General features: G+C 36.2%; 1 protein-coding gene across 1 annotated transcript; it reads left to right on the forward strand.

Annotated features, from left to right (window-relative positions):
* Positions 1-26,866, forward strand: LOC129230053 (uncharacterized). Its single transcript, XM_054864438.1, has 4 exons — positions 1-257; positions 20,638-20,848; positions 24,270-24,398; positions 26,485-26,866. The coding sequence occupies exons 1-4, from the start codon at positions 45-47 to the stop codon at positions 26,721-26,723; spliced, it is 792 nt and encodes a 263-aa protein (XP_054720413.1). The 5' UTR covers positions 1-44; the 3' UTR covers positions 26,724-26,866.
* Positions 26,867-27,187: the final 321 nt, after the last annotated feature.

Genomic DNA, 27,187 nt, shown 5'->3' on the forward strand with positions numbered 1-27,187 from the left:
TCGCAGAGAGTCGTACGGCGCACGCGTACTTCGGACGCGTACCCATGATGGAGCGGTCGAAGTGGATTAAACAGGAGCCCCTAGACATCGAGGAGGAGGAAGGGCCCTGCAGGGCCGTTGGGCCCCCCAAACACGGGGCCAGTCCCGCCCAGGAAGCGACGAGGGCCCGCATCGCGAGCCTCGAGGGTCAGCTGCGGGAGCTGAAAGGGGCTCAGGGCTCCTTTCAGATACGCTGCATTGAAGAGGAACTCAGGAAGGTATGATGCGTAAGGAAGTTATGTAAGTTGTTCCTATGCAAGACTAAAGCGCACTAAGTTTGAAAGGCTGCAACAGGGGAGCCCCGAACTTAAAATTTTTAAAATAACGGAACTTCTCAATTTGCCGATTGGAACTCTAAATTTCTCCGAATTATGATTATTTTGCCGAATGGAACTCCAAGTTTTGCCGAATGACGATAATTTTCCCGAATAGAACTTGAAATTTTGCCAGACCGTCAGGCAAAATTTACCGTATAAGGAAATTTTTGGAAGGTCACAGTGACCTCCCATAGAGGTGCCCCTGGGTCGCGCATTGAAAAATATTTCTCTAACTTGACACGTTTCAATATTAAAATAGATTCAACTTTTTCCCCAAATTATTTAAAATTGATATCTTAATATAAACGTAGGCACCGATTTAGGAGTTTTAGGACAGTAGGTCAGACCAGGGGCGTGCGCAGGGAGGGGGGAGAAAAGACACCTGTTGGCTCGTTCCTGAAGGGGGTCCTATATTTTAAAAACTAGGTGTGAAATATAAGGAGTGGGAACCTGGGGGAATGGAAGGGAGCCCGGAAAAGTTATTTGTGTCGGGCGACAAAATTTCTGTGGACGCCCCTGGACCAGACACATCTGCAGCTTCCCTTGAACAGTACAATAATACTGTAAAGTTGCAAAAACATATATTTTACGTCATTGCATATGTCACTTCTTTGGCACACTGAGAGTGTTTACTATAAGGAAAGATTGAAAAACATGATTTTCTTGATATCAAAAGCTGCATACTTTGCTCAAGATTTTAAACATCGTAAAAAACAATTCAAAACCGTATTTCGCTCTAATTTTTATAATTTGAAGTTTTTGAAACCCCTCGAGCTAAGGGGCCTCTAGGTGGACGACCTCATAGGTAAAACGGTAACTCAAACCCTGATAGTGTGCAGACTCCCCGTGACTAATAGGAGAATCAGAGGCAAAGGCTGACTATGATAGGGGAATATTCATAGACGGCTAGGTGCACCAAAAAAGTGGGGGTTCGATAGTTTGGTGGCATTTCTGAAGCTCTCTTTTTTTTAAAAACTCTTTAGAAAAAAACTGAACAGCTGAATTTTAACATCATTATTAATTAAATGACCTTCTCCATCCTTTTAATTCAAAGTTCCAATTTAAATTTTATTAAGTAATAACATAGGAAACGTGTGAAACACACGCTTATGAAGTCAATTCTTTTTTTTTTCAAACACGTTAATCGATCAATACTATCATTTTTCGTCCGACCGTAAATTTTGAACAGTTAAATGAAGAGGCAAAACTCCTTTATTTTAAAAGTGAGGTGACGGTTTCTCCCCCCCCCCTCTTTTTCCTCTGTACGAGACACGAACCGCCTTTGAGGATATGTGCACAAGAAAGATGTGTAACAAATAATGTTTGTACCGCTGACTAACGCAGCCAGAATTTTTATTCTTATCTTATGATATTCAATATATTAACATACAAAGTTTGGTAATGTGGCTAGAAACTGAGGATTTTCGGAATGTGAGGGTGAACCCCTTAACCCCCTTGTTCCCTTTCACTCTGAACGTAATTTAATGTGTTTCCAAATAGAAAATTTGAAGAAGTTAAAAAAATAAGTGAAAAGGAATAATTACATTAATTAAGTTAATATTTAAGAGGCAATCAGATTAAAATAATTTTATTTTGAGAAAATAATTTACTGAGGTTTAAATTATAATGAAAAATGTTTACTTTCATTTGAAAAGAAATCTGCCAGCATCCATACAGGGAGGATTTACAGTGAGATTTTAGAGGGAAATTCTTTGAACGATGCTAAAATTAAAGCAAAAGTGTTCAACCAAATAAAGATCAATGGCGACGCACCTCTCAGACTCTAATGTACAGCCCCAAGAACGAGACCCCCCCCCCCTCCAAAAATAGAGGTAGACCTCCTTAAACAACTCTATCCCTAAAATATCAGTGACGCAGCTTGTGACATGTATCTCCCCCCCCCCCTCCCAGAGGTTTCCCCGCTTGAAGCATTAACTTTCCACTAAAATTCATGGCGTTGCTTTGTTTGCTTTTTGGAGTTTATTTCTATTTGTTTTTGAAGCCAGTTCAATCGCACACGGAATTTCGTAATCGAGTTGTCTGTCTATTAAACATCAAGTTTAGAAAACTAAAAGAACACGCTTTTGTAGCAAAATGAACTAAAAAGTTAAATATAATCTTTGGATGACAAGTATATAAAGTAATTGACCAAACATTTAATTTTACTGTAATAGAAAAAAAGCGTGGGGGCTTCTTATCAGTTTTCTTAAATTTCTTTCACTTGTTATCCATGCAAAAATGTAAATAGACAGCCCCCCCCCCCCCATGCTTTTTTTCTATTACAGTGAAATTAAGTGTTTGGTCAATTACTTTATATACTTGCAAAGCAATTTTCTTAACTTTTTAGTTCATTTTGCTACAAAAGCGTGTTTTTTTAGTTTTTTAAACTATTATTTTATTTTCAAATAAAATTTAGATATTAAATATTGTTAACACTTGTAACTCTTAAATAAAATCTTTGTGCGTGTGTTCGATTTTTATAATGGAATACATCTTAGTATTCTATTGCATTATTTGCATCAGACACATTTTGAATGCTTTCTGGTAAATTCATGTGCAAACATTGTTGCACTCCGCAGCTCTGATTTGTACGTTGTAATTCTAATAAGCCACTGGCTATTTGTTCAAAGGAAAGTTAGACCCACAAACATACCCACAAACATACAAGTTAAGCTAATAAAAGCGTGTTAATTAGAATAAACTAATAACTCATCGTTAATAAATTAATTTGATTACAGAATATTGCATTGTCATCGAATCTGAGGTTGCATTCCAAATTTTAAAAGAATCCGATCACAAAAAGTGGGCGAAAATTGAGTTGCAAGATTATAAGTTAATTTCAGTATAGATGGGATTAGAACGCACACCCAATGATTCTCGGAAGTGGACGTCAGTGAAGTCCCGCGCCTTAAACCGTTCAGCTCATAAAGTGGTGAAATGTACTAACAGTAATAAGCCACTTGCTCTTAGTCCAAAGGAGAGTTACTCACAAACATACAAGTGAAGCTAATAAAAGCGTGTTGAAAAAATAATAAATAATAATAATTATAAATATTTTATTATAACTTTATTGTCAGTAGCTTTTATTTTTCAACATAACAATTGCCCACCTTTTTCACTGTATGTATGTTTTAACCCCCGAAATAAGGGGGTTATGAGTTTGACGCGCCTGTGTATCTGTCTGTAGCATTCTAACGCCTAAACTGATGGACCGATTTTGAAGGAAAAAAAAATAAATAAATAAAATTCGTTCGAAAGGAGAGTTGATCGAGAGTGTTCTTAGCTAGATTGCGTGTTCGGATAATATTAATTAACGAAGACATTAATTAAAACCCTCTAGAAGGCTTTCGCAATTTTTGCAGTGAAAAATACTTAAAAATTTTTAAAAATTTGTACCAAAATAAAGAGTACTTTTTTCTGCGTCTGATAAAATGCGGTTGATTGAAAAAAAATTTATCTGTTGCCAGTTTCTATTTGTTAGCAAAAAAAAAAAAAAAAAGCTTGTAATTGATTTTTAATAGTACGGTCAACGCTCTATATAACGACCTCCTGTGTTACTGCGACCCTTCCGTTATAGAGACCGAGTCATGAAGTCCCATTTCCTATTCCATAGATGCAATGTTATTTTACTGTCCATTAGAGCTCCCGAACTGAACCGTTCATTCCAATACAATGTCCAAAACTAATTTTCAGTTTTTGTATTATCCTTAGGACTAACTATTCGAAAACTAATATTTAAACATTTTATGTTTCTAAAGGTAAAATATTTCCATTGAAAAGAATTATTTCTTGGTTTTGGGTTAAAAAAGTGATGAAATTCGCACGCAAATGGTAGACATTACGAATTATGTATATCTATATCTATCTATCTATCTATCTATATCTATATCTATATCTATATGTATATATATATATATTTGAAAAAATCAAAAAAGCGAAAAACTTCTACAACTGCAGCATACATTTTTCAAAAAGAAAATAAACTAACACAATTTTTTTAACTTATTTTGTTAGTTTCTTGATTATTTTTCAAAACGAAGCATAACTACACTCTCAGAAATGGACTTTCAAATTTGACGAAATTTCCTTCGTTTTTGACGAAACCACTTCCAGGGATATGCTCCGAGCGAACATTTCGTCAAACTGAAGAAACTGCTTTTGTTAGTGGTTTGAGGATGCGAATTTCGTCAAATGTAACGAAATGTTTCTTCATTCTAGTTTCGTCAAATTAACAATCATTTTTATAGTTTTGAGAGCATTAGTTTCGTCAAATTAATTTCGTCATATATGAGGACGTTAATTTCGTAAATTTTTAAGAAAATTTATTTCCTTTTTTTTTTTCTTTGAGCACATTAGTTTTTTTTTTTTTTTTTTTTTTTTTTTGAGAATACAGTCGAACTTCATTAATTCGAACACGCTTAAAACAAATAACTGCTGAAATGAACTTTTTTGCAATCCTTGTCTTATTCTTTATTGTTTTTCGGATAAAGCGAACCACGTTTTATAATAATCGATTTTAATGGTCCCTTTAAGTTCGTTATAACGAGGTTCGACTGTATTTTATAAGATTTGTGTGCGTGTGATCAAATCCCAACTTCAGAATCTTACCACCGTAGTTTCCAACTTTATTGCGTATAGTCACTTACACAGGCTCGTCATTTACGGGATCAGGGGGTCAATTGACCCCCCCCCCCCCTCCCGTCTTGATTTTTGAACATTCATGTTTTTACACATGACTGCCCGTTGTTTTAGTTGGTTTTCTGTAAAATTTTTATTGAGTACAGACTCTTCGTCATATTTGGAAAAAAATTGAAACAACGGGCCTGCAGTCCCCCCCCCCAATCAAAAAAAGACAAGTAATTGTTAAAAAAAGAGGCAAACAAGATATGTCAAGCATATTTTTATTTATGTAAAAATGCAAACAAACAACTTCTCAAAAAAGGTAAAAGAAATCATTGCAGATTAAACTCCCCATGATATCTAATTAAACCCCCCATAATGGGGGTTTTCCTTCAAAAAATCTAATTTTTGTCGGATATTTTCCAAATTTGGAACAAAAGTTCGTTATCGGAGGCTCGGGAATTCACACAAGGTCGTTTATGTCCCTCTATGTAGGGGGCGGGGGGAGGGGGGACAGACAACCCCGCATTAGGGGTTCCGCGTATTAAAAAAAAAGTTTTTGTCCGATCTTTTTTAAATTTGCCACAGAGGTTCTTAGATGCTCAAGAATCACGCAGAGTAGTTTTCATCACTTTATAAGGGGAGGGGGGAGGGGGTTCCTTGAAAAATCCAATTTTGTCTGATCTTTAAAAAATTTGGCACATAGGTTCTTTCATGCACGGGGATTCACGTATGGCAGTTTTCGGCCCTCTATGGGGGGGGGGGGCAACCCCTATGGTAGTTTTCCTACAAAAAATCCAGTTTTTGTTGGATCTTTCCGAATTAGGCACAGAGTTTCGTTATTTGATGCTCAGGAATTCTCATAGGGTGATTTTCTTTCCGCTATATCTTTTCCAAATTTGGAACAGAGGTCATCTGATGCTCGGGAATTCACACATGGTAGTTTTCAACCCTCCATAATGGGGGGGGGGAGCAACCCTGCATTGGGGGTTCTCCTTACATAAAAAAAAGTTTTTGTCCGATATTTTCTAAATTTTCCATAGAGGTTCTTAGATGCTCAGGAATTCACGGAGGTTAGCTTTCGTCAATGTATGGGTGGGGGGGCAACCCCGATAGGGGTTTTTCTTGGAAAAAATTCATTTTTTGTCGGATCTTTCCAAAATTTGGCATAGAGGCTCGTTCATTGATGCTCAGGAATTCTCATAGGGTAGTTTTCGCCCCGGTATGGGGGACAACCACCAAATGAGGGGTTTTCTTACAAAAATCCAGTTTTATCATGTCTTTTCCAAAATTGTCACAGATGTCCTTTGACGCTCGGGAAATCCCGTTTTCGTCCCGCTATGGAGTGGGAAACCACGTGTGTGTGGGGGGGGGGTCTTATAAGAACCCAGTTTTTGTCTGATCTGTTCCAAATTTGGTACATTTGTCTTTTGATGCTTGGGAATTCTCATAGTGTAGTTTTCGTCCCGCTATGTGTGGCAAAGCCCATAGGAGTTTTCCATATAAAAATCCAGTTTTCGTCGGATCTTTTCCAGATTCGGCCCAGATGTTTTTTGATGCTGGAAATCCACATAGGATAGTTTCCCATGGGGTAGTATTCATATGGGGTACTACCCCATGTGATTAAAGGACCTATGTGCCAAATTAGAAAAAGATTTGACAAAAGCCTGGATTTTTGTACGGAAAACTCCCCTAATGAGGGAAGGGGGGTGCCCCTAAAGCGGGAAGAATATTTCAAACTGTTTGGACTACATCGCGATGCATCGCATGTAAGGATGGCGATGCATCACGATGTAGAAATTCCTACATCGCCCTGTCCTACTGGGAATATAAAAGTGCTACTTCCTCAGCAGACATTGGGTTCTGGAAAAATTAATCATGTGCTACTTTTATGAACAGTTAGATCGATATATGCTCGGGAGAAAATTGCTGGGAAGTTTCTTCTTCATTGCATCGCATGAAAAAATTCCAGATTTTTTTTTTTTTTTTTTTTTTTTTTTTTATCCAACTTATACCACAAATTTCGAAGAAAAAGTACAATAAAATGGACAACTTTAAGTTAGTATATATTTGTTATAAAATTAGATACAGAAAATAAAATTAGATAATCTTAAGAGAAAGCTTACCTTTTTCTTTTTCCAATCAGTTATTTGTTTTATTAATTTTGCTTGTATGTAGAATGTTTATTTGGTCAAATTTATGTTTAATGCAGGAACTTTATTATTGCATGCATTTCATACTTCATACTTTGAAAACAATTCTCTGCCAAAATTGCAAAAGGTATTTGAAAATATATATCTTAAAAAAATGCAGATGTGAAATAAATCTTTTGGTAAAATTAATTTAGTGTAATGTTTGTTAAATAATTATAAAATATACTTTTGCTTTTTACCCCTAAGTTCTTATTTTTATTTCCAAACATGTGTAACATGAAATCAATGTATAATATACGAACATTTAGAATATTGTTATAATTATGAAAAAGTCTTCGTCTGTCCTTGTTCTGGTTATCTTCGTGATGTTGGATTCATCCTAAAAAAGTTTTAAAAAGAGAATATATACATAATAATTGAGGTTTAAGTCCATGGGTGTATGCCCTCATGCACATGGATCTTTTTTCTATTTCGAGAAAAGTTTTGCGATTAAATTCAGCAGTTTATTTCTGAAATAAAACATGTTTTCACGATTTCTTTCAAAATCTGAGGTTTTTTTTCCTTAAGTTAAAAAGCTACGATTCGCTTGTGACTTTGAAAAGCATTTTATTTTTATAAGTTTAAAACTATATGCTTATTTCGATGCTGACAGCTTTTTTTCAAGCAGATTGCAAGAATGAGTTATTTTTACAGCGGATGAACAAGATTTTTATTTAGGCAGCTAGACTCTCAGTTTCTGAAATTAATTTCTGAATAATCTTCTAGAAATAGAGTTTCTTCAATTTATCGGGAATCAGCATTATTTAGCCATTAAACGAGTTAATTCTTTTGCACATCAAGTCGTGAATTTTCATTTTTTTGAGCTATAAAAAAAATCAAGGGTGCGAAAATTGTTGATCTGTGATTTTTTTTTTTAATTTATTTTTTATTTTAACCCATAGCCAAAATACACCGTTTTTTTCCGATTTTCGTGTTCCGTTTTCTTCACGAATGTTTTCTGAAGTACTCCCCGCCCTACCCACATTAGTTCCAATAAAGTACTTATGAATTAAGTAGTACTGAAACTTGTGATTATGATTTTATTTGCACTTTTTTCAGAGATTTTATTGTGCTATGTTATCAATAAACAACATTTACTTACCGAGCTTTACCTCCTTAAACCACTATCAAATTAAGAGTCAAAAACCCAGGGCTCCAACACTCGAAGCCACGCTCCATTTCATAAGTTAACTAGTAATTACATAAAGCTATCTTCTAGCTGATGGATAGGGATTTAGTAGGGGGGAAAAAACTGATTTTTCTGCTATACTGGGGGTAGAGTACATTCAAAATGGGGCGTAGCTTAAGGGCGTGTGTACTTCGGATTTTTTTAACCCTGCTGGTAATGATTTTAAGAGGGAATGCTTGCCAAGTAAAGTTGTTAATTGATAGTATAGAATCTTGAAATCCTTAAAAAATATTCGAACAAAATCATAAAATCATCAGAATCAATCACTAGTACAAAAATATTCAAACGTAGCTCTACTAGTTTGGGACGGAGACGAAGGGAGTATCACCTTTTAACTAAGCATATTTGATTTTTAAAATATGCAATTTTCACGCAGTAAATAAAAAAACGCCAAGGGAGAAGAGTTGCCAAAGATAGGGGAAACCCAATAACAAAGTGCATTTTCTTGTTTGTTTGTGTCTTGAGAACTAATTGATTGATATCAATGGGTTTTTTTTCAAAGGTATATAATGAAAATAGGGACTAGTGTGGTGAGCAAAGCTTGTTACGTATATAAAGCTTATCATATATTTTCATTATCCTTTTAATTTTTAGATTTAAGTTCGGTTAAATTTTCAGACATTTTACTTTATATGCAGCAAAATCACAACTCCAACTCAAAGATTTGGATTTATTGGAAGTTCATCTATAAAATGCTTCTTAGTCTGATTTAATGTAGACCGGGATTTCTCACTTTTTGTTGACAATATCTTGAGGTGGCAAATATGGCAATAAAAGTAATGCTGCATTTATTTTAGCTGTAGAAACTATGTATAATGGAAAAATTCATAATTATGACAAATCACGTAACACAAATTGACATAGAAAAACTTATAAATTTAGTGCATGAAGTGGGAAAATAAACAACAAAAAATGCTTATTGTTGTTATTATAATTTTCAAACATGCTATACTATCTTTTCTTTTTAAATCGAGGTTAAACATTAAAACTTCACTTCAATAATTTATTTTAATTTGCGGAAAAATTGAAAAAATATTGAAAATATTCTGCTGAAATATCAAGCACAAAGATATAGTTCTTTATGGAAATTAATATTTTCTCTATCTTAAAATGATTTTTATCAAATTGATATTTACTTTACTTCATGTTTTATGCAAGTAACAAAAAAAAAAAAAAACTAGTATGTTGTGGCCATCACGAAACTTTCTTCGATATTTTTCCTTTTTCTGATCCCTCCCCATGCTTGACGAGGAAGCAATATTCCTAACAAAAACAAAATGACACATGCAAAAACTTGACGACCATCCCTATGTCTGAATTACTGTAAAAGCAAAGCAAATGGCGAAAATTGAAAGTTACTTTAAAAGCCTTACTTGAATTAATTACAAATATTTTATTTATTAAAAAACATAAGATGGCAACAGTTAAAAATTTTAATTCATTGAGATAATATTTCCGATCATTTCCATACAATTAAAATCACGAGAAATACGCAGACGACAATCTATTACGATTTATCTTTCTTATTGTTGCATTAATAAAACTATTTTTATTCGCAAAAAAAAAAAAAAAATCAATACCTCTTGGAGCAATTGGAGTCAAAATTGAACCAAAACCTGTTTACGTATGGATTCACATATATTCCAAATTTCAAACAGAACGTAGCATTACTTCTTGAGATAGGGCACTCACAATGGAAGAAAAGAACGGGCGATTGCGCTACCTCCTTTTTAGCTGTTGACACCAAAATAAAATCAGCTCTTATACCCACTAAGGGCTACTTGTCAAAAAATTTTTGTTTGATTCCGTTCGTTATTTCTTGAGATACAGCAGTCACAATTCACGACAAAAAACGTTCTATAACTCAACCCCCTTTGAGCTATTGACACCAAAATTGAATCAGCACCTGCTCCAGTTAGGGGCAACATATGGACCAAATTTTGTTTGATTCCGCCAGTTACTTCCTGAGGAATAGCAATCACGCATAACTCAAAAAACGTCCCATTGCTCCACCCCCCCCCCCTTGGAGGAATTCGCGCCAAAAACCAATGGGCACAAGTTCACATAGGGTCACATATGTGTACCAAATTTCGTTCAATTTCATGCGATAGTTTTTGCTGTAGAGCGGCCACAAAAAACTGGTCACACACAGACGTGACACACACACACACACAGACAGACAGACATTTTCCAAAAATAGTCGAAATGGACTCAGCACACCTCAAAACGTTCGAATCCGTCAAAATTCGAAATTCGAAAATTTGCACGAATCCAATACTTTCTTCTATAAATTAGATATAGAAGAAAGTAAAAAGGCTGCACAAATAATGAACATAAGCACTTATTGCTAGAAACATTTGCCGAAGGGAACGAGATTATACAAACAACATGGGATAAGCTGGTAAGCATATTGGGGGATTGTTATATAGTATTAATTTAAGAAAATAAAAATGCAGAATGAAACAAATTTGAACTATTAAACTAAAAAATACACTTCGTTTAACAGAATTATTTTTGTAAAATTCATGGAGAAGAATGAAAACACATAACCATGTAATATATTCCATGTTGAAATTAAAAGCTTCAAAGTTCTAAGCCTTTTATAAAATCGCTGTATTTATCATCTGTGTTAGTTAAGCTATGAACGGTGGAGGGTTTTTTTTTTTTTTTTTTTTTTTGTAAGTTTAAATTCATGCAAACTCTTTAGCCATGTTTGTAATTTTTTTAACGAAATAAAGGAAGTACGCTTTTGGAAAGAAATGTCGACGAACCAACATTTTCTTTTACAAATAAAAAGAAAAACAACGCTAGCTAAGCCTAACGTGGAGGTGACTCAAAGTTAACACACAGAATTCTAAACCTAATCGAACCCTTCGTTTTCAATTTTAATGTGTTTTAAATACAACTATAAACCCAACACTAAACAAAAATGTAACAATACATAAAAGAAGGCACATTGCACATACAAATTTCAATAAATACTAACCTTTTTTATGAATTCTTTAGAATAATTGAGGTAAGAATTTAACGAGCAAGTACAAGATTGAAACGAAAACTCCCAGAATGCTCTGCAATGTGACGAAATCGGGACGAAATAATTTCGTGAAAAGTTTGAGATTTCTGGTTTCGTCAAATATCACGTGATTCGGTGACGAAAGGATCGTCGAAAATAACGAAATAGTGCTCGAGGATTGCCGAATCGTTAAAATTGAGCGTTTCATTTTTGACAGTGTATGAGAAATTATAAGTGCATTAAAAAATGACTAAATAACACGCAATACGTTATTACGACCTTTCGTTATAGTGCCCGATTTTGTTTGGACAACAAGGGTCGTTATAACGTTCGTCGACTGTATTAAGCTTTCAAAAGGAGTTTCAATTTTCCCTCTTGATTCTACATTTGCGACTGAGTCGTTTTTTTTTTAAGTTTTTAATTTTAATTACTTGTTCTTTTCTTTTCTATGGTAAGGTATTTAGAATGAAGAAATTGAATACCTGAAACTCATGCAAAAGTCATAGATATTAGAAATACGGAGTTATCAACTATAGGGCATAGAAACAGGAAGAAGAAGAAAGAAAAAGAAGTTTCAAATAAATAAATAAATAAATAATCTTTATACATAAAAGGCTAATCTCTGTCCGGATGTCCGGGGAAAACTTCAAAACTACTGGAGGGATTTTAACCATTTTTTCACCATAAATAGCTACATAATTGGGGAACAACTTAGGCTATAATTTATCGCTAAAAACTTAGTCTGAAAACGTCGTGATCGAAAAGAGTAAATGTCATGTAATTTCCGCATCAAATGATTAAAGATTAAACCCATTGTTTCGAAAATTCGTTGCCTAACAACAGCAATACTAAAAGTAATCATAATGTAAATTTTGAAACAAGGCCTCTCTGGAGCAAGCATGACATTGCTTTCTTAGAAATTGCATCCTCATCTTTATACATAAAGGGCTAATCTCTGTCCGGATGTCCGGGGTAAACTTCAAAACTACTGGAGGGATTTTAACCATTTTTCCACCATAGATAGATACATTATGAGGGAGCAACTTAGGCTGCAATTTATTCCTTAAAAACTTAGTTATAAAAAGTTATGGTGGAAAACAGTAAATTTCATATCATTTCCCCATTAAATAATTAAATTCGCAACTCCAATAAATTATAGGGGGCGCAGCAGCCACTGTCTAATGGCCGATGAAAAAAGGTGAAACAAACAAATGCCATATAACTTATAACTTGCTTTGACGTTTAGTTTACCTCAAAGAAAACTCGTGGAATGGAATGTTTTACCTCTTTCTTTACCTTTGTACTTATTGCTATTTTACTTTAATGGGTAAGGAAGAAGCTCGATTTTTAATCACGTCAAAGTGATATATTTTGAGTTCTTTCAGTTAAAACAGAAAACGAAAGGAAGTAGCGATTGTTTCTTACATTTATTTCTGACCCAGGCAACGCCGGGTATTTTTGCTAGTAATAAATAATGCTTTTACTCCTGACTGCATTCCTTGATTCGCAACTCCAGAGCTCGAATACGATACCTTACGGTGATTAACAAAACTAATGAAAAAGGTAAAACAATCCGTTCCAAGTATCTTCTTTGGGGTAAATTACTGGCTTCAGAGCTTCAGACAGTTTATGGTGTAATGTAATTTCAGAAGAATAGAAAAGAAAGCTTCCCACAAACACGATGAAAAATTACTGTCATTAATTAAGCTTCAAAGCAAGTTATAAGTTACAGTATTTGTTTGTTTTACCTTTTAAATCCATCCGCCATTAGACAGTGTCTGCAGCGCCCCCTATAGTTTATTGGAGTTGCGAATTACGAACACTTTAATTTGTCTGGACCAAATTAATTTGCTTTTTTTTTTTGAAAGTTAATTTTGACTCTCGAAAGAGCTACCAAGCTCCTAGAGATTCGCAACTCCAATAGATTATAGGGGCGCTGCAGCCATTGTTTAATGGCGGATGAAAAAGGTAAAACAAACAAATGCCGTAACTTATACTTGCTTTGACGTTTTGTGAATGACAGTAATTTTTCACAGTGTTTGTGGGAAGCTTTCTTTTCTATTCTTCTGAAATTACATTACACCATAAACTGTCTGAAGCCTGTGATTTACCCCAAAGAAAACACGTGGAATGGAATGTTTTATCTTTTTCGGTAGTATTGTTGATCACCGCAAGGTAGCATATTCGACCTCTGGAGTTGCGAATAAATCATGAATATATATATATACTAGCTCTTACCCGCGGCTTCGCTCACGTTGATGTAGTTTTTTTCAATTGATTTAAGTTAATGGTCATTACAGGCAGAGGTCAAATAGTTACCAAAAAATAGTTTGTCTCTAGTTTCGTCGATATTTCAAATTGTCTGTCCCCTTAAATGTATCAAAAGGTATGATTAAAACTGAAAATTAGGGGGAAGGGGAGTAAATGAAATGTCGGCAAAACTGAGAAGACACCCAAAAATCACAAAAAATAAATCACGAAAACGTTCAGGAGTTGCAAAGAAGTCATGGGTAATTCCCAAAACAAAACCTATTCGAGTGAGGTCAACTATTCTTAAATAAAGTGAAACAGTTCCCTTATAATCCCGATCTCCATCAAATGCATAATATCCAGCGCTACACCGGCAATCTAAATTATTGTATAATGTATAACTTCTTACAGTAGAAATCGTCCCAAAATGGGATCAACAATGATGCTACCCGAAATGTTTCCAATAAACAGTAAAAATTTGGCAATTGTATGAAATTGTGTGCAAAGACAAAGTAATGGAAGTTTTTGCGCTGTTTATGAATTTGCGAATTAGTTGGCGAATTATTTTACGTGTTAACAAATTTAAAGAAATATTAAAGAAATGGCGATATTCGGTTACATGGTGAAAACCGAGAAACACAGTACTGCGTAGTCTTTAGCTTCAAAAACAGCGACAGTTGAAAAAAATGCCAAATGCCTTAGCTATTGAAATGATTCCACAAAAAAAGTTTGGCTAGATTCCAGCTGATCGATTAAATATACCCAGTCAATACAAATAAAAAAAAAAAAAAACCATTAATTGCCTCAAAGTTGCATTAAAATGGGAAAAAAAATCAGCCAAATCCATGTATTATTTGCCAATCTTGTGCAAAAATCTTACTTCAAGATTTGACTTGAGAAAAGCCTTGAACAGTCACGAAAAGCAAAGATAGTCAACAATACAATAGTCGCTATCGACAGGGAGTTGAGATGATACACTAAATATTGTATTGAGTTAAGAAAAGCCTTCGAACATGGAACTAAAAAGCTCATAACTCGTTTTTTATTCTACTTAGAAATTTCGAAAAGGTGCCATCTTCAGCAGAAAAATCAGAGCTTTCGATGGACATATAATGTTAATATGTGCAAGTATTTTTTCATCCCCATATTAGAGAATTTATACTAAAATTGTGTTTTATTGCCTCCCAAAGGGGGTTTTGCCCCCCCCCATAATGGGACGAAAACTACCCTATGTGTTATTCTGATGCATAAGCTATATTATTGTGAAGTTTCATCAAAATCCATTTAGTAGTTTTTGCGTGAAAGAGTAACAAACATCCATACATCCATACATCCATACAGACAAACTTTCGCATATATAATAGTAGTAAGATATATATATATTTTACGAACGATATGTCTTAATTTTTAACACATCTTCTATGATAATCAATTATCCAACGTATTGAAGCACATTCAATACGTTGGACAATTGATTATTTTACTTTTCAGCAGAAAGGTATTTATTCGTTACATCTTCTATGATTTTCCGAATTTTAATCCTATTAATTTAAAATTCTTTAATCAAATTCCGCCAGTTAAAAAAAATGCTACGAAGAGATGTATCTTATTCTAAATTCTACTCTTTCAGAAGATTGTCTTTTTACTTTTGATTCAAAATTCTGCTCTTAGTCCTTGTGTAGATTTTATTCGTTCTTTGTTAGCTTCGTATTGCTCGTTTTTTCTTTTTCTTTTGTCGATAATTATTTTTACGTTCATTATTTCTAAAGAGTCTGATTTTAACCGAAATTTGAAACTCTTTGTCTGCATTTAAAATAGAAAGCTTTGTGTAAATTTTGCATATAGTTTTATCTCATTTTGGAATTTTTGTCATTTATGATCCTATTGTCTATGACATTTTATTTCTTTCGTCTTTCTTGCTATTTTCTCCACTAAGGTTCTTACGTCATCAAATCTAATCACAACAACTTTTCAACCAGAACCATTTTCTTTTTATAGAGTTCTGCATGCTATTGATTTTTAAAGAGACATGATTCAAGTTACTTAATGGAAAACCATTGAACTTGGCTTACAATCAATCAAATATTTTAATAAAAAATTGTTAAATAATTTAACTGAAAATATTTAAGTTAGATTAAAAATATTCAAATTTAATGCAAAGTCATTGGAATCAAATCAAGAATTGTACAAATTTAGTCTACCTTAATTTAAATTAAATCATTTGAGCTATTTACGCAACAGCAGTGCAATTCCAATATTCAACGCATGTTTTACTTTGAAATACGTTTGTTAATGTCTGGGGTACAATCATTCTTTTTAGAACTGATGCGTTAATTTGTGAATCACAGTTCGTGAGTCATTATCATCATGAAATCTTTGTTTGCGGTCCAGACTGAATACGAGAGCAATCTTTATCACCCTTTGCGAATGATAAGTTGTAAAAGATAGTGAAGGGGAAGTCATTTTAAGAAGGGATTTTCCAAAGGCACATAAAACTCGTTCGCGAATCTTCGGCAGGTATAAGAGAGAAATGGATAATGGCTTTCACTTTCACTTCGAGATATCTTTATTTTATGTTCCTCCTTAATGTTTAGAAATAAGCCTTTGACAAACACAGGCTCTGAAGAAAAAAAATTGAAGTTTGTGGCATTTTGAAAAAAAAAAAAATAATAATAATAATTTGCATTTTGACATCTTGAATTCAAATGATGTTTTTCGCAGTCACGAGTGTGTGTATGTAGGCGTGTGTGTTTGTGTGTGGCAGTATGTGTGTTCGTGTGTAGGGGGTATGTGTATGTGTGTGTAGGCATGTGTGTTTGTGTCTGTGTGCAGGCAAACGTGTGTGAGTAGTTGTGTGTATGAATGTGTGTGTATGTGTGTGTGGGGGGGGGGTATGTGTATGTGTGTGTAGGCATATGTGTTTGTGTCTGCGTGCAGGCATGAATGTGTGGGTAGTTGTTGTGTTTGTGTGTGTGTGCATGTGTAGGTGTCTGTATGTAATTGTATGTGTATGTGTGTAGGTGTATGTGTGTGTATGTATTTGTGTGTATATGTGTGTGTGTGCGTGTGTGTGTGTGTGTAGTTGTGTATGTATGCGCGTGTGTGTAGGATATGGATGCAACCTGGAGACGACTTTCGCTATAGGAGCAGCATCGTGAAGAGCCGGTCGACGGTGATGGTGCAGAGGGTGGCGGTGGGAAAATAAAATCAAAGGACATCAAAACAGTCAAGTGAGAACAATAAGCAATCGTGATTGCTCAAAAAAAAAAAAAAAAAAATTTTTTAGACAATAAAAATTACTTCTTATTTATTTATTTATTTGCTAATGTGATGTGAAAAAACGGTATAAATTATTTGTATTTGATAATTAAAAAATAAACTTGAACTTATAGAACGTATACTGCCGTGGAAAGGCAACGAACAGAAACTGTAGAAATGGGTTTCTGAGATATTTGAATTCAACACTAATTATTGTGAAATCTGAAATGTTAGAATTAGACGTTTTTTCCGTGCTCTGATTTTTCAGATTGGCATGACAACGAGAATATGCTAACTCGTTGTTTTGATATTTATTAAGAGGACAACGTTTATTTTCGTTACCATGGTTACAAATCGTTTGTGCTCACTCCAGGCACAATTTCAGCAGATTTTAATTTAAAAAAAGAAAGAGGGGGGTGTAAAATTGTGTTTTTTTTCAGGAAAAACATCAACACAAATGAATTTAAAAAGCAAAATTTCTTCAAAATACAAAATTTCCAGGTTAATAAGTCACATTATTAAAGATTAATCAGAAATAAAATTACATAAACTTATACGCTATAAATAATCTTTATGATAAGTGTACTGGTGGATATCGGCAGTAAAATCTTCATTTTTATTGCCGCATCCTAATGACCATTTCTTTTTGTATGGATATGCTTCGTAATTCTAATTCTAGAAAATCATCAGTCATGATATGACGAGAGCAAATTTCTTGGCCAGTTCTATTCCATTCTATCTGTAGAAACAAGAAACCCAACGCGTAGGGTCCTATCGCAATTCGGATTGCAAAAACATAATTTGATTTCAAAACGTCAATATTCAGATTTTTTTTTTAATTTCTTTTCTACACTGGTGCAAGAAATTAAGAGAATTTTCAGATTTGGTCAATTATCTCCAAAACTGATTTTAATAAAATTCGGTATGTATATACATTGAAACAATACAAAACAAAGAACCATTTAAAATTTAAAATACACACCCATGATCATAAATAACACTCGTTAGAGTCGGAGGGTATGAAACAACGGTTGCAAAATTGAACAAATAAAAATTGGGTTAGTAGGAGGTATGATCCTTTCTAACAGACATATAGGCCTCGCAGTGTGACTCCATATTTGAAAAGTAGCAGTTTATGTGATCCTGGGGCAATTGTTTCCACTCGTTCAACAAAGCTGTTCTCAGACTATGGATGGTCCCTGGAGGGTGTTGCGAGTTGCTATTGCGCTCCCTAGACAGTCTCAGACATGCTCTGTAGGATTGGAGTTTAGAGATCTACTTGACCAATCCATCCAGTGAATATAATTCCCCTTAAGGAAATTCGTCGACCAGAAGAGCTTTTTGTGACCTTGTGTTAACATCTATTAAAATTAACTCAGGACTAACAGCGCCCCTCAAGAGGTGAGCATAGGGCTCCAAGACCACTTCCCTATACCTCGAAATTGTCACAGAGCCTCTCTCAAAGACATGGAGGGGTGTGCAGCCATCCAACATGATGCCTGCCCAGACCGTCAATCCACCACCGCCATAATAGTTGATTTCACGGATATTGGAGGGTAGGCACCGAGTTCCTGCTTCTGTCCACATGAACGTAGAACAAGAATAGTTGGTTAAGCTGAACCGGGACCCGCTACTTGTTCTCCAATATCCGCGAAATCGATCATTATGGAGGAAGTTTGACGGTCTGGGCAGGCATCATGTTAGATAGCTGCACACCCCTCCATGTCATTGAGAGAGGCTCTGTGACAGTTGCGAGGTATAGGAATGTGGTCTTGGAGCCCTATGCTCACCTCTTGAGGGGCGCTGTTAGTCCTGAGTTAATTTTAATGGATGTTAACACAAGGTCACAAAAAGCTCTTCTGGTCGATGAATTTCCTGAAGGGGAGGATATTCACTGGATGGATTGGTCAAGTAGATCTCTAGACTCCAACCCTATAGAACATGTCTGGGACTGCCTAGGGAGCGCAATAGCAACTCGCAACACCCCTCCGGGGACCCACCATAGCCTGAGTACAGCGTTGTTGAACGAGCGGAAAAAATTTGCTCCAGGATCCTATAAACTGCTTCATTTCAAGTATGGAGTCACACTGCAAGGTATATATGTCTGTTAGAGGGGACCATATCCTCCTACTCAGTGGCGCACACAAAAATTTTGCAAGGGGTGGGTCCATAGTTAAAGTCCCATTTTCATATCATACCCCAATATGCCGTCAAACATATTGACTTGATTTTATTGATTCTTGAGAACAAAAACAGTAAAAAATAAATTATTGAATAAATAATTAGCACTAATTAATAAAAAATATTAATAACAGATACTTAAATTACCAGAAAGCAAACGAATTTATGCAATGTATTTACTTTTATCATTGTTCATAAATGAAAACAGATGCCCAAATTCAAGTATAAGAAGCATCAAGTCTGAAGAACAAGAAAAATCTCATTTTAACCTGTAATTACAAAACTAAAAACATTATTATTACTCTGTTTTCATTTACAGTCACCCATAGTCTGCCTCTATAGGTTTACAAAACATCGTAGAATACAATTTAGTTTTCTAGTTCATTTTTCGATTTTATTTATAACTTCCTCAGTGTGTGATGGTGACATTGCTTGAATTCAGCAGTACAAGAACACATTAAACGTTCATTATACATAGTACTATTTAAATATGTTTTTAGTCTTCTCGAAGTCGAAAAAGATCTCTCGCTTGTGCAATTCGTTACGAGAAATGTACACATTTTCCAAAAAATCTTTTAACAAGAGGATTGTTTTCCCTATTATTAGAGCTGAAATTCTTGTTTTCTTTGTTTGGAAATATTTTGTGTATAAAGTACATAGAATCATAATCAGTTGAAATAAGAAAAATGCAAGAGCTATGGGAGGGGTCCGGACCCCCTGGACCCCTCCCTTGTGTGCGCCACTGCTCCTACTAATCCAATTTTTTTGTTTAAATTTGCAACCACTGTTTCATACCCTTCGAGTCTAATGAGTGTTATTTATGATCATGGGTGTGTATTTTAAATTATGGGTGGTTCTTTGTTTTGTATTGTTTCAATGTATGCACATACCAAATTTTATTAAAATTAGTCCAGTAGTTTTGGAGATAATTGTCCACATCTGAAAATTCTCTTTATTTCTTGCACCAGTGTATTATTTTAACTGCACCGCAGAAAAATCAGGTTTAGTTTTGACAGCTTGATGCTTGGCTTTCGACGAACTCATTAATGTTAGGGCTGAAAGAGTAAAAAAAATTATGTTTTGGTACAACGCCAATATCCGCTATCAGCAATGCAAAACAGCTTCCTTCACCCTCATTTTTACAAATGGAATCGCTTAATCCTTCGCCCTGTGGCCGTGGTAGCCCAATTGGTAGAGTGTCGGATTCGGGGCCGGAGGGTCCTGGGTTCGAACCTCGATGGTCGAAGACCCACCGTCGTCATTAAAGGGGACTGAGCGACGTTAAATATGCTCATGGTCTCAATGTCCTCCAAGTGAAACGATACCTCTGGGGGTGCTAGCACCAGGTAGCTATTAGCTCCTGAACTAGTTCTAAATTCTCATTAACTGTTCGATCCGGTGATGGTGCTGCCATCTATCGGTATAAAAAATAATGGAGGCAAGGCACTTAGTATGCAGTCCTCGACATAAATACAGTTGTAATCAGTTATGACTCTGAATAGGAATAGGAATAGGATCCTTCGCCCTTCGGACGTCATGTTATCAGAGCCAGACTGTACATGCCAGCTCTTTTTACAGGCTCACTCGAAGCTACGACGCCTGTTGAACGAGGCCGAGCGTCAGAGGCGGCGCCGGGAACGACTCCGAGGGAACGGCATCAGGGTAGTTCAGTGGCAAGATGAGGGCGTCATGAGCGCCCTGAGGTCCTGCACGCACTTCCAAGATTTCACCAACGAACTCAACACCCTGGGTTATACTCTTGTCCGGAACGATGTAAACATGGATGAAAGTAAGACGTATATATGTTTTCTCCTTTTAACTGAAATATTTCTACACTAGTGGTACCCGCACGGCTTTGCCCGCAGTTGAAAATTAAAAGGTCATTCGGTTCGCCTGTATATTTACAAATAATGGATGACGAATTTCTCGCCAATTGGCTATGTTCATTCGCTCTCACATTCCACGTCATGATAATTTTGTAATTTACTTGTCTACCTTATGATAATTTTGCTACGGAAAATGTTCTTAAAGTTGAAATAGAAAAAGAACAAATCGAATTTTTGAAAAATTGCTTCGAGGTACACACCCCCATGCTACAAACTAACTTTGTGTCAAATTTCATGAAAATCGGCCGAACGGTCTAGGCGCTAAGCGCGTCACAGACATCCTGACAGACAGAGATCCGGACAGAGGACATTCAGCTTTATTATTAGTAAAGACTATGAACCTCCGTGGCTCTGTGGTAGAAGCTTCGTCTTCTGAGTCGGAGGTCGTGGGTTCGATTCCCGCCCGTGTCCTGGGTATTATTCCCTTCCTTTGTGTTGTAAATCTTTCCTGTGAGTGTGGACCGTGGTAACCCGATCGGTAGAGTGTCAGATTCGGGGACGGAGGGTCCCGAGTTCGAACCTCGTTGGTCGAAGACCCACCGTCGTCATTAAAGGGGACTGTGGGCGACGTTAAATATGCTCGTGGTCTCAATGTCCTCCAAGTGAAACGATACCTCTGGGGGTGCTAGCACCAGGTAGCTATTAGCTTCTGGTCTAGTTCTAAATTCTCATTAACTGTTCGATCCGGTGATGGTGCTGCCATCTATCGGTATAAAAAATAAAGGAGGCAAGGCTCTAAGTATGCAGTCCTCGACATAAATACAGTTGTAGTCAGTTGTGACTCGGAATCCTGTGAGTGTCCGAAGGCAAGGTGTTTTGTGCGCAGTCCTTATGTATGTGAAGCAGTTTAGCTTCTAAATAAATAAATAAATAATTTCTACACTAAACTCACCTGGGGACAACATGAATAGTGTAATAATGAAAAATATTGAAACAGGTAGCAATCCGATGAACATCTTTAGACTTATTTTTCGACGCAAAAATGATTTGCCCTCGTGTCCCCGTTATTGAGATATAACGTCTTAAAGTCAGCCTAAATGTTAAGAAAAGCGCAAAATTTTTAAGGATTTGGCGAAAACTTAAAGGTACACGCGATTTCATCGTCTGCATGCAGTAGGATATCCATCTGCAAAGCGGGTGAAAGATGTCTTACATTACTCACCGAAACTCTCTAACTTTGGCGAGCTTTTCCGGCAGTCTTTGTGATCACATATTTTGACAACGGAGACACAAGGGCAAATAATTTAAGCGTCTAGGAACATGTTTTACTGTACTCTTTCCATTGTTAATTGTTTGAATAATCCACTAAAAAGTATCAAAATAAGAAAAAAAAACACCTTTGAAAACTCATGGATTGAGCTAGTTTTGATACAAAACGCCTGGATAATGATTATGTATATAAGTTATGGATTGACGAAATTCTCTATCCCTTAAACGTCGTTGCTGAATTGATCTGTCTATTAAATTTACCTGTTGAAAAAATGATGTGTCAACCAAACTTGCCAGAGCACTAAACTGATAGAAGATGTGAACCAGACTCCCAGTGAAAAATTCCTTTCCCATTATTATTCCTAACTATGGGCCGTGGTAGCCCGATCGGTAGAGTGTCAGATTCGGGACCGGAGGTTCCTGAGTTCGAACCTCGATGGTTGAAGACCTACCGTCGTCATTAAAGGGGACTAGGCGACGTTAAATATGCTCGTGGTCTCAATGTCCTCCAAGTGAAACGATACCTCTGGGGGTGCTAGCACCAGGTAGCTATTAGCTCCTGGTCTAGTTCTAAATTCTCATTAACTGTTCGATCCGGTGATGGTGCTGCCATCTATCGGTATATAAAATAATGGAGTCAAGGCACTTAGTAGGCAGTCCTCGACATAAATACAGTTGTAGTCAGTTGAGACTCTGAATAGGAATTCATAACTATTAATCTTTGTGTGGTAAACAGTCTTAATGCTTATTGCGTACACTCCCATTTAAATGTTTCCTGTTTAAAGTTATTTTTAACCTCCGATACACAAAGGAAGGGGGGTTATAAGTTTGACGTGTCTCTGAGTGTGTGTGTGAATCTGTCTGTGGCACTCTAGCGCCTGAACGGATGGACGATTTTGAAAAACTTTTTTTTGTTCGAAAGGAGAGTTGCTCGAGAGTGTTCTTAGCTAGGTTGCGTCTTCGGATGACCCTAATTAACTAAGATATTAGTTAAAACCTCTAAAAGGATTTTCACAATTTTTGCAGTGAAAACATATTTAACAATTTAAAAATTTGGTACCAAAATAAAAAGTTTTTTTTTTTTTTGCGTCTGATAGAATATCTTTGGAACTTCCATGTTATATGGAATTCGAATTGCAACGCTTTTTAAAGAAGATTTTAAATACGGCTAAGCCACTTTTTCAGCGATTAGCAACTGAATTCATTGTTGGGCGACAAGGAAATTACCGATTCCGAGTCACAACTGACTACAACTGTATTTATGTCGAGGACTGCGTACTAAGTGCCTTGCCTCCATTATTTTTATACCGATAGATGGCAGCATCATCACCGGATCGAACAGTTAATGAGAATTTAGAACTAGTCCAGGAGCTAATAACTACCTGGTGCTAGCACCCCCAGAGGTATCGTTTCACTTGGAGGACATTGAGACCACGAGCATATTTAACGTCGCCCAGTCCCCATTAATGACGACGGTGGGTCTTCGACCATCGAGGTTCGAACTCCGGACCCTCCGGTCCTGAATCCGACACTCCACCGATCGGGCTACCACGGCCCCACAAGGAAATTATTCTATTCTATTCAAGAGTCACAACTGACTTCAACTGCATTTATGTCGAGGACTGCATACTATGTGCCTTGCCTCCATTGTTTTTTTATATACCGATAGATGGCAGCACCATCACCGGATCGAGCAGTTAATGAGAATTTAGAACTAGTCCAAGAGCTAATAGCTACCTGGTACTAGCACCCCCAGAGGTATCGTTTCACTTGGAGGACATTGAGACCACGAGCATATTTAACGTCGCCCAGTCCCCTTTAATGACGACGGTGGGTCTTCGACCAGCAAGGATCGAACCCGAGGCCCTCCGGCCCCGAGTCCAATGCCTTACCGATCAGGCTACCACGGCCACACAAGGAAATTAAAAGCAATGATTTTAAATTTTTATCTGTTGCCAGTTTCTATTTGTTAACAAATAAAATACTTGCAATTGATATCAAATAGTATAAGCCTTTTAAGAGAATTTTCAATTTTCCCTCTTGATTCTACATTTGCGACCCAGTCGGGGTTTTTTAAAATTTTTAATTTTAGTTGTCATTTATGTATGATTGCAGATGATACGATGCCAGAAGTAGATGGCATCAAAGTGCAGGTTGAACTAATTGAAGGTGATGGAGAGTTACCATCTGAAATCAAGCCCGAAAACAGCCCTTCATCTGAGACAGAAATACCATTGACAGAAGGTGAGTCATGGTCACTAATACATTTCCCTTAATCTTGGGATTGGAGTTCTTACTGCTGCTCTGAGGAGACAATATTGATGAAACAAAAAAAAAAACAAAAAATGTACAGTCAACTCTCGATAACTCGAAGTTCCACGGGACCGGCTAAACGTTCGAGTTATGGGAAGTTTTTACAACCGTCTCAAAAGTTTGAGATCCGATGAAAACTTTGAGATAAAGGAATATTTGAGTTATAAGCTTCGAGTTATCGAGATTAGACTGTAAATGCAAATGTACAATTATAGCTTCGCATATTTCTTGCTAAATACTAAAACAAAAGAACTATTTAAAATATTTTTCAGGTGTATTATGAGAATGGTGGTAAGGTGTGTAGAAAGAGGAGGGAGGTGAATACTCGTATACATTGCAAGAACATGCAGGGTCTGATCAAAGTGTTATGGGGCACTCCGTCCTTCATGATGCGGGTACTCACCTCCCTCCTCTTTCTGTACACCTTACCATCATTCCCATAATACACCTGAAAAATATTTTAAATAGTTCTTTTGTTTTAGCATTTAGCAAGAAATATACGAAGCTATAATTGTACATTTGCATTTATAGTCGAATCTCGATAACTCGAAGCTTATAACTCAAATATTTCTTTATCTCAGAGTTTTCATCGGACCTCAAATTTTTGATATTGTTGTAAAAACTTCCCATAACTCGAACGTTTAGCCGGTCCCGTGGGACTTTGAGTTATCGAGAATTGACTTTATATTCGTCTTTGTTTCATCAATATCGCCTCTTCAGAGCAGCAGTAAGAATTCCAATCCCAGGATCAAGAGTAAGGTATCCTATTGTTGCTTTGAGGCAAAACCTAAACTTTATTTGCATTCCTCCCCTTCTCACCAATTTTAAACATAAATTTCTGTAGCAGTTTTGCTAAACTCATTTTGTTCCACAGGAAGCATGGTCAGATAGTATCAAAGCAGTTAGCCGTGCCCACATAGTGGAGATGACTGGTGGCGCCATCTATCGGATGATTAATCGAGTTGTCATCGTTCTATGTTAGAGATAATGATGGTCATCTATTATGTACTCTTTAACAAATGGCCATCATTTCCTTGACATTAGAAAGGGCGAAAGCAGATAAGACAAAATACTTCTCGAATAATGAAGTTAAAAACGACAATGTACTTCTTCTTGGTGAATTTCATTTAGTAAAGCAAAATAAGAGTTGTTTATTAGTGAATGAATTGTTTATTATCATGTAAATTACTTATAATTTTAAACTTTTTTTTAAAATTTCCAATGGCTGGCAGCAAGAAAAGGTTACAAAGAACAAAATAGGAAAAACAAACACAATACACAGAACAAGGAACAATGCAGGAACAATCGAGTGAAATATTTAGCTGCCGATACGCTCTCTTGCTTCTCAATAACGGTCACACAGGCTACGTCTGGAAAGCTGGGTGCAAGTGTGCAGGTGACGAATTTCCATTTCTTCGTTTGAATTGCAGAGGGGACAATTGGGACTCTTGACAATCCTCAAGCGGTGAAGGTGTTTTGGTAAACAGTCATGGCCAGTTAAAAGTTGAAACAAAGCTACTGACTCAGTTCTTGGTGCTGAAGGGACAAAATCATGGTTTATAAACCAAACTTTGTGGTTGCTTCTAGCTTTTAGGTCTTGCTAAAAAAAGACTCTTGATTTTTTCCTCATATATAACTTTATTGCATTGTATGGGACTGGCTCATTTGGTAGCTGAACAATAGCAGACCCCCTTTTGGCCAGAGCATCAGCTAGCTCGTTTCCTCTAATCCCACAGTGTGCAGGGACCCACTGCAACACCACTTTTATATTCTGCTTCACCAGATCGTTAATGAAACTGCGACATTCAGAAATTTCATGGGATTTGCAGCTCTTTATCGATGCTATTGCCTCAATAGCCGCTTGAGAATCCGATAGGACAACACATTTCTTAAGTTTAAAATCACGGTATTTCAACTGATCTAGAGCCAGGTGTATAGCTTTTACCTCTCCATCGAATGCAGAGGCATGTTTACCAATAATTTTAATTATTAATATAGTCTTTTGTATTTCTTTTAGTTTTAGAAAATCAAGAACAATCGAGCAAGAGGCCCATAGAATCCTACAGAGAGTGGTTCGAGCGCCAAATTGAAGCACAGCACCAGTGGGAAGAAAGAATGATGAGAGAACAAATGGAATTGGCTCGTTCCCTTTTAGAATCCGTCACGACCACTTTCTTGCAAGGGATACAACAAGTTATCAGCAATGTTACTGCAGGGAGAAGGTTTTCATCGTTTTTTCCTGAACCACCTTCTTGAGGAAATACGAATGCGTGATAAGTACCTCAGTGACATTCTTATTCTGTCAAGATGTTCATCTGTCGTTGTTGTTGTACTATTTAATTTCATGAAATCAAAAGATGTCTGGAACAAATGAACTGTAAAAATTAAATTCTTTTTCATACCGTTTTTTACTTTTTCTTTTTTGTGAAAGTTTTGTTTAGTCATTTTTATGCGATCATGGCAACCAACTACAGTGGTGTGCCTTATTGGCAGTTACCCTCGTCTGCTCCTTCTAAGTGCTGCGGAAATTAGTCAAACCAGAATTCAAAATAAATAAATATTTAAAATAATTTGAAAATAAAGTAAACTAAATTCAGTGGCGCAACAGCTCATGGAGGCGAAGGCCTACCGTACCCATCTCAGTTTCCATGACCGAAGGCTCTGGTTTGCAAGGAAGATGTTCCGGATAGGTTGTCAGCCGAACGTGGAATCTACAGGGT

This window comes from Uloborus diversus, chromosome 9 (genome assembly GCF_026930045.1).
Source record: "Uloborus diversus isolate 005 chromosome 9, Udiv.v.3.1, whole genome shotgun sequence".
NCBI lineage: Eukaryota > Metazoa > Arthropoda > Arachnida > Araneae > Uloboridae > Uloborus > Uloborus diversus.